The sequence below is a fragment of the Raphanus sativus genome, chromosome 8 (genome assembly GCF_000801105.2).
Source record: "Raphanus sativus cultivar WK10039 chromosome 8, ASM80110v3, whole genome shotgun sequence".
NCBI classification, from domain to species: Eukaryota; Viridiplantae; Streptophyta; class Magnoliopsida; order Brassicales; family Brassicaceae; genus Raphanus; species Raphanus sativus.
Window position 1 is genome coordinate 19,690,910 of NC_079518.1, and position 14,360 is coordinate 19,705,269.

Sequence of the window (14,360 nt, forward strand, 5' to 3'; positions counted from 1 at the left end):
AAATTGGATCTCCATTGATCTCTCGATAGATCTCATGGTTCTCCTCTCTCTCAACAAAAGGACTTTCGTCCAAGATAGTGCAGCAACTGAAAATCAACATGACATCCAGAATCGTTCTTCGATTAAGAAACCAAAGACACGCAGCTCTGATACCACCTGATGTAGCGGAAGCCTTATAAAATAGAATTAGAGATCCGTTGATTCTGAGAATACCCGGAAAACTAGGATAATCACAAAGATCTTATTTAGTCTAAGAATGCCTAAGATCGATGTCTTCTTAAATTCGTTGAGATCACCAATGATCTACCAAAAACAAGAAACAAAGAGAAATCTCTCAATTTTATTAATCAAATCATAAACTGAATACAAGATTAAACCTAGACGGCTATATATAATAAAACCATAAAATCCTAAAATAATAAAGGTACATATCCTAATAATTAATAAAATAAATAATAAGATATTTGGAATATTTCCAAATATCTATCTACATCAAGATGCCTATAGGCTTGCCTGCTAATATTTAATCATTTCTTTGGAATGTCAGTTTGGACCTCAATTTGCTATATCTGAAACTTTGATTTTGTAGGTGACTGACTAGAATCATATCTGGTTGGTTACTTGAATCAAAGCCAAATCATCTGAAAATAAGGCTACAATTTGGTTTGTTATCTTAGTTTATTTGGTTTTAAAATGGTTGAAAATCGATTTTAAGAATCTCTTAGATGCGTAGATATGGTATCATGCCAAACCAGATCCAATGTTCGAAATTTGATTCCTACCTGTTCGAGGTTATTGCCTTCAAATTTGGATCAGAAACATCTGATCTTTAGATATTGGTTGCTGAGTTTAAACCTATACTTCTCAAGAATTATAGCTCTTAGAGATTAATTTTCTTCATTTTGTTACCATAGTTTTCTGTAGTGTTTAACCATTCCTTCAAAGAGAGCTGTGATTTCTGTTGATCTTTAAAATGAAAGTTAGTTAACAAACCTTTTCTTATTGGTGCAGCTTATTCTTGAATGCATCATGGTTTGTGGCAAAGTCTGATCAACAAATCTAAGTTATCTAATTCATCTGATAAGAGCAAAGGTACATTACAGATCTGTTTCTTTATGTTGACTTTGGAATTTTCTTTAGTGAAAGTCTTAACAATGCCGTCCTGCTCTCAATTTAAGGGAAATGCATTTTGTCTGAATTGTTGTACGTGGTCTCTGAAAAGTCTAGTGTATATAAACTTTATTATCTAACAATGCTGTATGAAAAAGACTTGGGGGCATTACAAGAATTGAACTCGGGACCTCTCACACCCGAAACAAGAATCATACCACTAGACCAAATGCCCTGATGTTGAATACTTGTGTTGAAAATGATATAAAAGAAAACATATCTGAGTCGGTTTTAGCTCTCCTATTTGACTTTTCCGTGATGAATATTTCAGTTTTAACAAGGTGTCTTAGAGTGATCTGTGTGATCTTTTTTCAAACCTAAGAGTTCAGGGAACAACCATCTTCATTTTCACTGGAAAGTGAATATTTGGTTCATAGATATGTGAAAGCGTTCCTAGTAGGCTAGTATTGAATGTATTCTGACCTTGTGTATAAGTTGAAGCACATATTATTTTTATGAGCTTTCTTGCAAGGGACTCCGATGGTATGTAGAAAACATAAATAAAGCCAGAAGGATGTTATTAGACACAATGCTCTGTTGTGAAAGTTCAGAGACACGTAAATAAGAACCGTACACAGAGCTTTCAAGAACACTTCTTGTATTATAGAAACCTTTTAAACAATCTTCTTAGATCTGTTTAATCCGATTTAAGCTCAGTCACACACGACTAGCGACGGACCAGTTCCTAAGCTCTATGTTACAGAAACTCAACGCCAAAACCTATTGCTTGATTTCTGTAGCCGACAAGAACAACTCTCTTGCTCTAGCTTTTACAATGACGTGCTTAACCTAAACTTGCCCCTGCGCAATCTAGTTAAGTAGTCCCCACCGAATATTCTCTTTCCTAATATCTCGATGTATCCAAATCTTTTCAATTCTTCTTTACTTGATCTTCAAGCAATATCCTAGAGTTAATGAGTATCTGCCACGTCATTACTCAATAACAAATCCGTCACAGTGTGTCACACACGGATCTTCATGCGTAACACCTCGTGCCATTCCTCACATGATCAAGCTCTTTTTCTTGAGCTTACATTCTCCCCTTTTTTATCTGAATGTGACAACCTAAGCAACCTGCACAAACAAAGACAAATAACACGAACAACAACCAGAGACGAAACATAGTCATCATTGCCACGAGGCGTATTCTCCTCCTGCTTAGGTGCACATACAGGTAAAAACATCAGTAACACAAGGAATATGAGCCAATTGCAGAAAGACCCAATAATCACAGAGATGACAAACAAAATTATCAAGAATGAAACAGGTTGTAACTAATCATGAATTTTTAACCAAGTGAACTTGACACCACTTACCACCATGTGAGAGCCTGAGAGAGAGATCCGAAATTCAAAGAGCAAAGTATCAAAAACAATCTTTACATAACAGTAACCATTTTAGACATACTCATGATGCCTTTTTGTCCAGAGGAGAGACCCAGAACACGCTGCACAAGCTTAGTCAACTACCACAAAAAAAAAAGCTTTAGTGAAATCAATGAGTCCTCCCAAGTCTGTAGCTTTTTCTCAGCCGAGTAGCTGTCACAGACGAGATTCACTCCCGTTAATCATCTATCCTCAAGTCCACCCCAACACTCAGTAGTAATGTCTGGAAACACATTGTAAACCTCTTGTGTCTGTCACTTCTACTCGACATCTAACTTTGACTAACTTTTCTTCAAGAGTACGATCAACAACTCAGTGCAATGAGATGGTATTCGAGCTTAGAAACAAAGTGGGGTAACACCCTAATCCAAGTCGAGCCATCTCTAAGAATTGAGATCTTCTCTGCCCAGTCAAGACAGTGATCGTGGTCAGAGTCAAAATGTTGTGGCATCCCGCTCCAACCCGAGTATCTATCATTCCAGGCCTTATTTTCTTTAAGCTTTTGTAGCTGAGTGACTCAGATTTTTCTTTGTGTAACACACCTGTTTCTCCTTTCTCATACACTCAGCTTGTCATGTGTTTCCTCGTTCAATCCAGACAGTGATCAGTATTCAGAACGAAAATGTGATAGCATCCTGATCCAAGATGAGTATCTTTCTTTAGTGAACCTAAGAGTGTGGGTGTTGAACTCATGGAGGGAGATTCTCGAAAGTGAACTTGATGACTCAAGGTTTTGATGGTGCAGCAGTATAACTTAGCCTGTACAATGTATGTGCCGTGACTCTCCTCTTCTGACAGGATCTATTCAGAGATCAATGTAAGAAATTCAATGTGAGAAATAAATAAAAGAAAGAAGATCAGAGTAAAGATCCAAGAAATGGCCAAGCAAGCAACCTTGACTATTGTCTGGTAAATAGGTGCCACTACTCCCTCCAAGAAAGCTTCACTCTTCCCAATATATGTTGGTTTTATAAGTACTCCCGTCTCTTTGTTAACTTCCTTATCCAGTATCTGATTCAGTTCTTTTGCCATCTATACATGTTCCCGGAAAATTAAGAAAAAGAAAACAAATTATACTTGGAAATAGAGACATGTAAGTACCTAGGGATTTTAAAAACTTACATAATGATATATGTAGCAAATACATTCCGGCATTAATCTGAGGTTTGAAGATTCTTTCCATACAAAAAGGTATGTTCCCATGTATAACAATTTCCTTTCAAATGCCTTTTTAGCATCATCTTTAGGCAACCTAAGATACAGACAATAAGAGACTATCAATGACAATTCTATTGCAAGTTTTATTAGCTACAAGCTAGGAGGGAAGAACCTTACCGAATGTTGTTTCGTATACCCAAAAACTTGCACCATTTTTTGTAGTTTTTTAGTAATTTATTCGTCGCTGCTTCCACGGAAGCATCATCCCACAACTAGGCAATGAAATTATAGTTTAATTTGTTAGTTCAAATACAATGCACTGGAGACAAATTATATATAAGATTAACTTCAACAAATATACATACCGATGGTGGTGGTTTATCCGGTGGTCCTTCACGCACTCGAAGATCGATATTTCCAATTAACGAAAGCAACTGCCTTCTTGTATTTTCAACATTATTTTTCTGCCATTTGATTTTGATTAGTAGTACACACAAAACTAATTTCTAATGAGTTACAAAAAAAAAAGAAGAAACATGATACTCGCGCTAGCCTAGATTACCTGAAAGCAAAACGTGGCTTGAAGGTCGTCTAGAACATCTAATCTGTCATTGTTGCTCTCACTTCCTAGCCCACTTAAGCTTCTTGCGTTCCTGAGTGCAGTTGCAACGGCTTGTATCTGCCAATAGTACATATATGTGAATTCTCTTTAAAAATAAAAATATGTAGGATAATCACACCAGAAAAAAAGGGAGAGTATACTGACCGCAGGTACTCTGTTTATAGGGTGATAATTACTGGAAGGAAATATGTGGTAAGGCTTGAAGAATCTGGCTAGTCGTTTCACCAGATGGTGAGCATCTGAAATCTGAAGCAACGACAAAAGATTAGAGCAAATATGAGAATATATATATATATATATATATATATATATATATATATATATTGTGTACTATCTTCACCTCAAGAGTTCAGGTGCATTAAAAATGCCTTTCCAAACGATATCCAACACATTAAAAAGAACAAGTGCAGTTTCACATGCATCTGCTGAACGATTATATCTATGAGGTAAAATAACAGAATGTAATTAGTGTCAGTAGGCTAAATATAAAGAAACACTATATATATATATATATATATTCAGTAGAAACCTGTCAACGGTATTCATCTCGTCCATCATACTTGTAGTAGCTTCGTGGCCATTATTGAGAAAGGTGAATACCTCACTTGGGATATTAGTATATATATGCGTTTTAATCTGGCTAAAAAACTCTCTTTGGCCATCGCAGATTTCACCTTGGTAATTTTTCTACAACAAACCAAAGAAACAGATGAAAAATTGAAAACATATACATGCAAACTAAGGATGGAGATTATACGTGATTGATCCAGCTATTGAGCTGCAGCCTAAACGGTCCAACCCCATTTCCAATGCTAGCGGGTCAACACGTTTTACTACTTCGAGACAAGCATAGCAACCTAACACAAGCAAGTCAGGATTATATATACTTAAATTTAAATATAATTTGAACGAATCTACAAATGTTTCTGGAACTCACATATGTAAGAAACAAAACGATCTCGAAGATGGTATTCATGAGCTACGCGAAGGATCGATGAAACCTGCTTAACAGAAGATGGTACCATGTCACTATCTGGCGGCTCCATCTCATTATCTGGCCATGGCGGTAGCTGTGCCCGAAGTTCCATCTCACTATCTGGCGGTTCCATCTCATTACCTGGCCATGGCGGTAGCAAATGAGGTGGGGATGAAGTTGGCGAAGAAGGTGGTGATGGAGATGGAGATGGCGATGCAGATCGAGGTAGCATTTGCAGTACCCGGTGCGGTAGGGGTCGCAGTGCCCATCGCAATGGCGTTAGCCGTGGCGTTGGCCGTGGCGGCGGCTCTGACTCTGACTGTGGGTCTTCCAGTTGGTATGGCAGTTGCGCTGGCGTTGGTGATGGCTCTCGCCCTGGCCTTAGGTCCTCTTTATCCATGCTTAGAGAAATCATTAAACTTGACATTAATCTTGCTCCAGAGACTTTTTCTCATCGTAAAGGACCAGAAGATTCATTGCAAACTAAGTGAAACAGCCAACTCATTTTCTCACAAAGACAAGGAAACGAATAAATCTGATGAATAGATCTTTCTCTCTTGCAGTTTTAGTTGTTTGCTTGAGATATTACGATGTTTGAATGCTACTGACTTCTATATACATTAGTATTGTTTCAAAACTTCTTCTAGTGACGATAGGAAGGAAGTTCCCAAAGTATTCAAGTTACTTCTCTTATGCTAGTTCAAAGCATAACTAGAGTTAAGCAAAGAAGGAACTTCCTTCCTTCCTACACGTGCTTAGTGATAATAAGTACAGCACAAACAAGAGACAGAAGCCATCATACACAAACATGAAATCAAGACACTCACACGCCATACTAAGCTTTAAAATAAGTATGAAACTCAGAATCACTTCCTAGACACCCGTTTTGTCTGTGTTTTGCAGTTTCAGCCAAGAATCTGCCTATACCTCTGGTTCCAACAAAATCAATCTTCTATTATTATATTACAATATATGAGCAAGTACTCGATATACATACTTCAAGTCAGCCAAGCTTCCTAGGGAAAGAAAAAAAAAACACGGACTTAAGAACACAAGGAACAGCTAATCAGAGCTTGTCTCACTACTAATGAAAGACCATGTGTATCACACCATTGGATAACAGCAACCAATTTCTCGATCAGAAGTGATTTTCAACAAATTTCAGTACCTAAAGCGATAAGAAACAGCTGAAGAAAGATTGCAGGAACAATTAAGAAGAGTCGGAGCTGGAGACTGAATCACCGGAATCTTCTTCGGAAGGAATCGACTGCGGCTGCGAAAAACGTTCGCCTTCCGTACTCTGAATGAATTTACCTTGACCCCTTTCTTTCGAGAAATTATTGTTGGGTCTCTTAGGGTAAGCGCAGCAAGGTAGTACGTAAAAAAGTTTCTTTATTTATAATAATAGAACAAATTATCGGGGGATCGTTTCGTTTCCTGGTTGGAGACCAACAAAAATACAAAGAGACTCACTCTCCTATTTTTATGTGTCCATATCTGGTTGGTCTATTTTTTTTCTTTATAATTTAATTATAAACTAGTATTACCACCTGTGCTATGCACAGGTTAATTCACTGTTTAAAAATTATTTGATCACTGTCATAATAAGTGAATAATTATTATATAAACAGTAGCACATGATATTAGAAGTTTTCAATAAATATATATATATAAATATACAGCAAAATACAAAACATACTTGAGATAGAATACTGGATGATTTCGTTCAGAATAACATATACCTAATTTAGTATTGGGTAAATTTAGATACCATGAATCTAATAAATTTAATATTTAATTTTTTATAGTTTAAAATTGAAATTTTATGTTAATTTACCTAACATCTTTTGTTTTTAAAGTACACATTTAAACAAAATTAATCTACATTACTTATTTTGATAGTTTGTTGAATTTATAAGATAAAAAATTTTAGTTTTCCTTTTATAATTAAAAAAAGAAATGTCTAGTAATAACTAAGTAATATAAATTCACCTTTGAATTCAGAAATGCAAGCTCTGTGATAAGTTCAACAATATTTCTAGTCTTGAACTCAACTACAGTAGTGAATACTGGAAAAATAATTTATTCAACAAATTAAAGAAAATAGTAAAGAATAGAAAACAGAGAACACCTTCTTTGTGAGGCTAAAACCGTATGATTCTTTGATTCAACTGGAATATCATTGTGGGATAGGTAGTTATGGGTTTTACACAGGAATAATATTTGCTTATGCTCCATCTATCTCTCAAAACGTGACTCCAGGAGCTGTAAAACAATAGATAGAGGAAGATTCAAAGTTAGCTATATTATAATGATCTAAAATCGAACTTCTTTAAAACTAACGCACATCAACTGCTTCCCATAGTTCCACCGAATCAATCTAAAATCTTTTCGATAATAGACTGTTAAGTACTAATCCAGACACAAAATAGTAAGAGAATATTTTGGTGCAAGAACGTAATTGACGAATCCATGATGTTGGTCTACAATCTATCAGGTTTGCTGCAAAAACGTAATAGATGTTACCACAGTCGCAATCTATCAAGTTTGGTCCTCCGTTATCTATGATGTTTGGAAGGAGCGCAATAGACGAATCCATGATGGCACCACCCTTCCGGCCGGAACCTATCCTGGTCAGGAACACCTTTTGACAGGTCAAAGAAAAGGCCATCACGCATTCGAACACAAGCTTCACCATTGGTTCGGAAGTTCATATCTTTTGGACGTGTCGTCCATATTTTTGTTGTTGTTTTGTTTGAGAAGACAGAAAAAGAAACAGAAAATAATTTATCAAACCAAAAAATTATGTAAAAGAGAAAAACAGTTTAGAATCGTGGTCAAGAATGTTGAACGTGGGGGATTGATTTTGTTCAAAGAAATATGAAGAAATAACTGCTAAGAATCATGAATCGAAGATCATTTTTTCAATGATTTTTTAAAAAAAATATATTTTCCATGTGTCAAGATCTGATTCGATAGGCGACTTGCGCTTTAGTATATAGGGATCCCATCGTTTCGTTTCCTATTTAAGCCTCGACATTCGGGTCATTATAATAAATGGAAATATTTCTCAAGTTTATAAAGCAAATTTAAAAAAGAAAATATTGTATAAATAATATGGTTTTATTAAAAAGGAAAGGTCAGAAAATAATAATATTCTAAATATTTTTAAATAACATAAAAAATATACTAAAAAAATATTTTCGTTATATTTAAATTTTAACAGATAATCTTGATATGAAAAAATATTCATTTAAAACATAATTTTAAACAGTACATATTTTCAAAGTAACACAAATATTTTTATATATCTATCTATTTTTTAGATTATTACATAAAATAATTAAGTAACATAAATTGATGTGTGTTTAATTGAATAAAATAGTTTATAATTAGTATTTGTATTTCTTATATTTATAAAAAAAATATTTGTATTTCTTATATTTAGTTGACTATAATATATTTCAATTACATCAAAATATATCTAGCATTTTACTTATATAATATGATTTCTCAAATACAATCACAAACATTAAAACATAAAATTTAAAAGAAAATTTAATATTATAAAAAATATTGTTTTAAATCAGAGAAATGGTGAAGACAAGAATATATATATTTTTTGAGATATTTACCTAGGACGGGTGCTCCGAAAAATTATGGGTATTTTATCGCCAAATTTTCTCCTGCAGTGGTTGTTCTCGTCTGGAGAAAACAGGGTGCTCTGTGTTTGCAACCCATAATTTTTCGAAGTATCTCAGATTTTCTGATTTTTGACCTGAAATTCAATAACTAAAACATAAAATAAGCAAATAAAAACAAAACCAAATTATATTTACATTTATCAGTGGGTTACCTCCCACCTAGGGCTTGGTTTAAGTCACTAGCTTGACTTGGTGACAGGGATCGATCGGGTTGAGCATGAGGACTTGTTTCAAAACAAACTCCACAATCAGACATGTTCAGTTTCAAAACTCTGCTCAACAATCCTTTCACAGCAGCTTTTCCTTTCTCTTTCAACTCATTAGTGAAAATAACTCTAACTTTAGAGAAAGGTTTAGAGGTACCTTTGCACTTTACCTCATATTCAATGGATTTCTCATCACAAGAAAGGTATCAAAGTCATCGTAGGGTCGCCCTTGACCCTTTTCTTCTGGACTTTTGCATTCATCCTTGCATTCCCACTGAGTTTCTTGGTTCAGTGTGAGGATCTCCATCCAGGACTTCTCCGATCTCACTCTTATCACCAACTTCTTTCTTAGAAAAAATCTTGTTCTCCATTAACCACTGAGATGCTGGAGGCATATCAGATTTGTGATCTGGTTGGGAAAACCTTGTAGAAAACCTCCTTGTTGATGTTAGAGAAGGAGACTCTCTTATTAGGCGTGTCGACGATTGCTCCCACTGTAGCCATAAATGACCTTCTCCTTTCTCTTTCAACTCATTAGTGAGAATAACTTTGACTTTAGAGAAGGTTTAGAGGTACCTTTGCACTTTACCTCATACTCAATGGATTTCTCATCACACAAGAGAGGTATCAAAGTCATCGCAGGGTCGCCTTTGACCCTTTTCTTCTGGACTTTTTCATTCACCCTTGCATTCCCACTGAGTTTTTTGGTTCAGTGTGAGGATCTCCATCCAGGACTTCTCCGATCTCACTCTTATCACCAAAACTCTTTCTTAGAAAAAATATCCAGTTGTTCTCCATTAACCACTGAGATGCTGGAGGCATATCGGATTTGTGATCTGGTTGGGACAGCCTTGTAGAAAACCTTCTTGTTGATGTTAGAGAAGGAGACTATCTTATTAGGCATGTCGACGATTGCTCCCACTGTAGCCATAAATGACATTCTCCTTTCTCTTTCAACTCATTAGTGAGAATAACTCTGACTTTAGAGAAAGGTTTAGAGGTACATGTGCACTTTACCTCATACTCAATGGATTTCTCATCACACAAGAGAGGTATCAAAGTCATCGTAGGGTCGCCCTTGACCTTTTTCTTCTGGACTTTTTCATTCACCCTTGCATTCCCACTGAGTTTCTTGGTTCAGTGTGAGGATCTCCATCCAAGACTTCTCTGATCTCACTCTTATCACCAAACTCTTTCTTAGAAAAAATTTCCAGTTGTTCTCCATTAACAACTGAGATGCTGGAGGCATATCGGATTTGTGATCTGGTTGGGACAGTCTTGTAGGAAACCTTCTTAAGGAGACTCTCTTATTATGGATGTCGATGATTGCTCCCACTGTAGCCATAAATGACATTCTCCTTTCTCTTTCAACTCATTAGTGAGAATAACTCTGACTTTAGAGAAAGGTTTAGAGGTACCTTTGCACTTTATCTCATATCAATGGATTTTTCATCACACAAGAGAGGTATCAAAGTCATCGTAGGGTCGCCCTTAACACTTTTCTTCTGGACTTTTTCATTCATCCTTGCATTCCCACTGAGTTTCTTTGTTTCAGTGTGAGGATCTCCATCCAGGACTTCTCCGATCTCACTCTTATCACCAAACTCTTTCTTAGAAAAAATTTCCAGCTGTTCTCCACTAACCACTGAGATGCTGGAGGTGTATCGGATTTGTGATCTGGTTGGGACAGCCTTGTAGAAAACCTTCTTGTTGATGTTGGAGAAGGAGACTCTCTTATTAGGCATGTCGACGATTGCTCCTATTGTACCCATAAATGACCTTCCAAAGATCAAAGGCATCTCATGTTCCTTGCTCATATCAACAACCTGAAATTCGGTATGGAGCATACAGTCTCCTACTTGGACAAGAAGGTTGCGAATGGTGCCATAAAAGACTGCTCTGGAAAAGTTTGCCAAAGCCAGAGTCACCTGAGAAGGCTCAACATCAGCAATGCCCAGCTTGTCTACAATCTCCTTTGAGACAAGATTCACACATGATCCGGAGTCACAAAGAGCATCCTTAAATTCTACTCTAGTAATGGAACATGGAAAAGCAAACTTTCCAGGATCATCATTAGGCAATACCTTCAGTGGAGGTGTAGACAGTGCTTTGGTATATAGGACTTTAATCTCCTTTTGAGTCTCTCTGCAATGTTTGAAAAACATATGTAATGGATGAATCTGCCAAGCATCTTCAAGTGCAAGCTCTTTAGGAAGCTTCCTCACCATCTTGTCAAACCATGCCAGCTGTTCTGCACTAATGGATCTATCGGATGTTTAGGTGGAATTGGATAGGGAACCTTAGGAACATAGACTCGCACTGGTGGAGTCTTAGCTGGTTCGTCAGGAACAGTCGTTTCAGAGCTAGCAGACTATTATGTTCTCTCTTATGCACCTAAAGTAGTTCCAGCGAGCAACTGCTTGGTGTTCCTTCCCTCTGCTTTTTCACATCTCAGCTTTATTGCATTACAGTGCATCACACTATTTCCACGAAGGGTTTCTTGCTGCTTCTTAACAGTTTCAGCCTACTACAAGAAAAATGGGTTTTATTAGCGGACGAAAAACGCTATCTAACGATTCGATAGCGGTTTTAGAAACGCTGTATCATCGCCCGTCATAGTAGGTTAGAGACATTAGATAGCGATTTTGTCCACTGCTATCGTATTGTGATATACTATAGCGCTTTTTTATATGCAATTATATATTTTTTAATAACGTTTATTTTTTGTTATTATTTACATTATCAAAAATTTAAAAAAAAATAATAAAAAATAAAAATAAAAAAGAAAAATTATATATCGAAATTGCAATTATAAATTAAACTTGATTTATAAATTAAAATTGTATTACAAAAGATTAAACCCAATTTTTTAAAAAGAAAAGAAGCCTAAACACAAAAGAAAAACCTAGATCTAATCTTCTCAGCCGCATGTGTCTTTTCCGTCAAAGCCGGCTAGGTGAGCAGCGGCGCCCTCAAAGAGCGTGACTGGAGACGCAGCGGAGAGAGCTCGGGATCTGCCAACGATGTCGTCCACTTCTTCTTTCTTCTCCCTCTCGGCGGAGAGAACCACGGGGTCCTAGACCACCGCCGTCAGCCTTTTGCTTCGTCTCCTCAGGCTACTAAATCTGTTTACCATACTATGACTGAGAGAGAGACTGAAGGTTGTGGTGACGAGTGACTCTGGGACTCCGAATCGTCATGCGTCCACTTCCGGCGACTCCGCTTCATCACGCTAACACCTCCGACGAGGTGACTTCGTCACGCCACCGCTTCTTCTTCTAGCCATCATTTCTCAAATTTTCTCAGATCTGTAAAGAAAGAACAATTGATTAGAAACAATATAAAGGAAAAGAAAGAGAAATGAGAAATATGAATACGCAGAGAAAAAGAAGAAACAGATTAGATCGTCGGAGGGATACATATTTCAGATCGAGAAAGTGGAGAAAAGAAGGAGACAGAGATTCGTAAGGAAGAGAAAGAATAAGATAGAAGAAAAAAAAGAGTAAAATGATTTAATCCGTTAGATTAAGTTCATCTAACGGTGTATGATCAAGCGTAAAAGCTGATCCATGCCATTTGCAAATCAGCCAATGAGAACTTAGCGCTCAGATCTCATCTTTTTATTATTATTATTTTGACAGCTTTCAACATTTTCATTATTTCTTTCTTTTTGCTAGATTAGTATTTGTGTCGAAGTGAAAATTTGATGGATCCTAATAGGTTATAAATTTTAATATTTTGAGATGTGACTTCCAAAATGTTTAAAGTATGAGACTTGAATGTTTTAAAGAAAAGTTATAATATTTTATGATATAATGTTTGAGGTATATATATATATATATATGTAGTTTAGAAGTTAGACTTGAGATTTGAATTGAGTAAAAAAAATTAAAATATATATATATTTCTAGTTAAAGTTTAAGATCTGGATAGTAAGATTGAAAACATTAATTCTCAAAAGAAAATTGAAAAGATTACATTTATTGTTTTGTATGTAGGTTTAAACTTAGGGATTAAATTTGGGGTTTAGGGTATAATATTAGGGTTATGTTTCTAAAACACAAATTAAGAGTTATGTTTAAAGATTTCTGATTAAGATTTAGATTTGAAATTTTTAAAATTTTTAAAAAATTTTAAATTTAGATTTGAATTTTATATTTAGTGGATATATGTTTTATGTTTGAAGTTAAGATTTAGGGTGTAGAGTTTAATTGAAAATTTAAGGTTTGTGTGTATGGAAGTTATATATTAAGAATAAAAAGAATTAATTTTGAGTTTAAGTTTAAAATTTGAAGTTATATTACGAGAATATTAAGTTATATTTAGAGTTTAGAGTTTAAAATATTGTTTAGAGTTTAGGGATTTGAAAAGCCAAATATAGCGTCTTAAAATGTTTTGCTATTAAAAAGATGCTATCATAGCGTTTTTAAATATACAATTCTATCATAGCGTTTCTGAATATACAATCGCTATCTAAAACTAGGGGTTAAGTCAACCATAGCAGAAAAACAAAAAACGCTATACTCCACTGCTATCAAAACCCATTTTTCTTGTAGTGGCAGTTCGAGTAAGCTGAACATCCATCCTCTTTATGTGGTTAATCACAACATCATATTTTGTACTCAAGTCGGTGAACATGTTGTTCATCCTCGTGTTGATGTCTGTAGTAACTTGATTAAGTGCCTTGACCTGAATCTGCTGGCTCTAGAACATCTGCTGCATCATAATGCTGAGATTTTTCAGGGCATCTGGCGGAACACTCGCGGCTTGGTGGTTGTTCTGCAGGAAGGTGTTCTGATACCCAGATCCTTGTACCTGATTGTTCTGAACATACCCTTTTCCGTTGGTGTAGCTAAACTCTTGCTGATTGTTCCCTTTCTTTTTAGCCTCGAGAACATCCTTTTGGACGTTGTGAATCTGTCCAGTCGTAGCTCCCTCCATCATGAAGATTTTTCCTTGGTTGTTTTTCAGTAGCTGATCAATCCTGACTGTCGGCTCATCAATCTTTTGAATTCCAACACTGTTCACTTCCTTGGAACAATCACTCTCATGTTCTTTGTTGGCTGAACTGGCAGCCATGTTCTCAATCAGCTCAAACGCCTTATCAGTGGTCTGAGTCATAAAGTCTCTATTGCTCGC

General features: G+C 35.9%; 1 protein-coding gene and 1 long non-coding RNA gene across 2 annotated transcripts; both read right to left on the reverse strand.

The window, feature by feature from the left end:
- Positions 1–1,751: 1,751 nt before the first annotated feature.
- LOC108807895 (callose synthase 1-like) lies at positions 1,752–5,381 on the reverse strand. Its single transcript, XM_018580120.2, has 8 exons — positions 5,337–5,381; positions 4,480–4,581; positions 4,276–4,392; positions 4,079–4,177; positions 3,891–3,985; positions 3,678–3,807; positions 3,450–3,587; positions 1,752–3,356 (listed from the first exon to the last, which is right to left on the reverse strand). The coding sequence occupies exons 1-8, from the start codon at positions 5,379–5,381 to the stop codon at positions 3,144–3,146; spliced, it is 939 nt and encodes a 312-aa protein (XP_018435622.2). The 3' UTR covers positions 1,752–3,143.
- A 6,643-nt stretch (positions 5,382–12,024) lies between these two features.
- Positions 12,025–12,985, reverse strand: LOC108809717 (uncharacterized). The gene is made up of 2 exons (XR_001942880.2): positions 12,641–12,985; positions 12,025–12,529 (listed from the first exon to the last, which is right to left on the reverse strand). It is a non-coding gene; the product is annotated as an uncharacterized LOC108809717 (long non-coding RNA).
- Between the last annotated feature and the right edge of the window lie 1,375 nt (positions 12,986–14,360).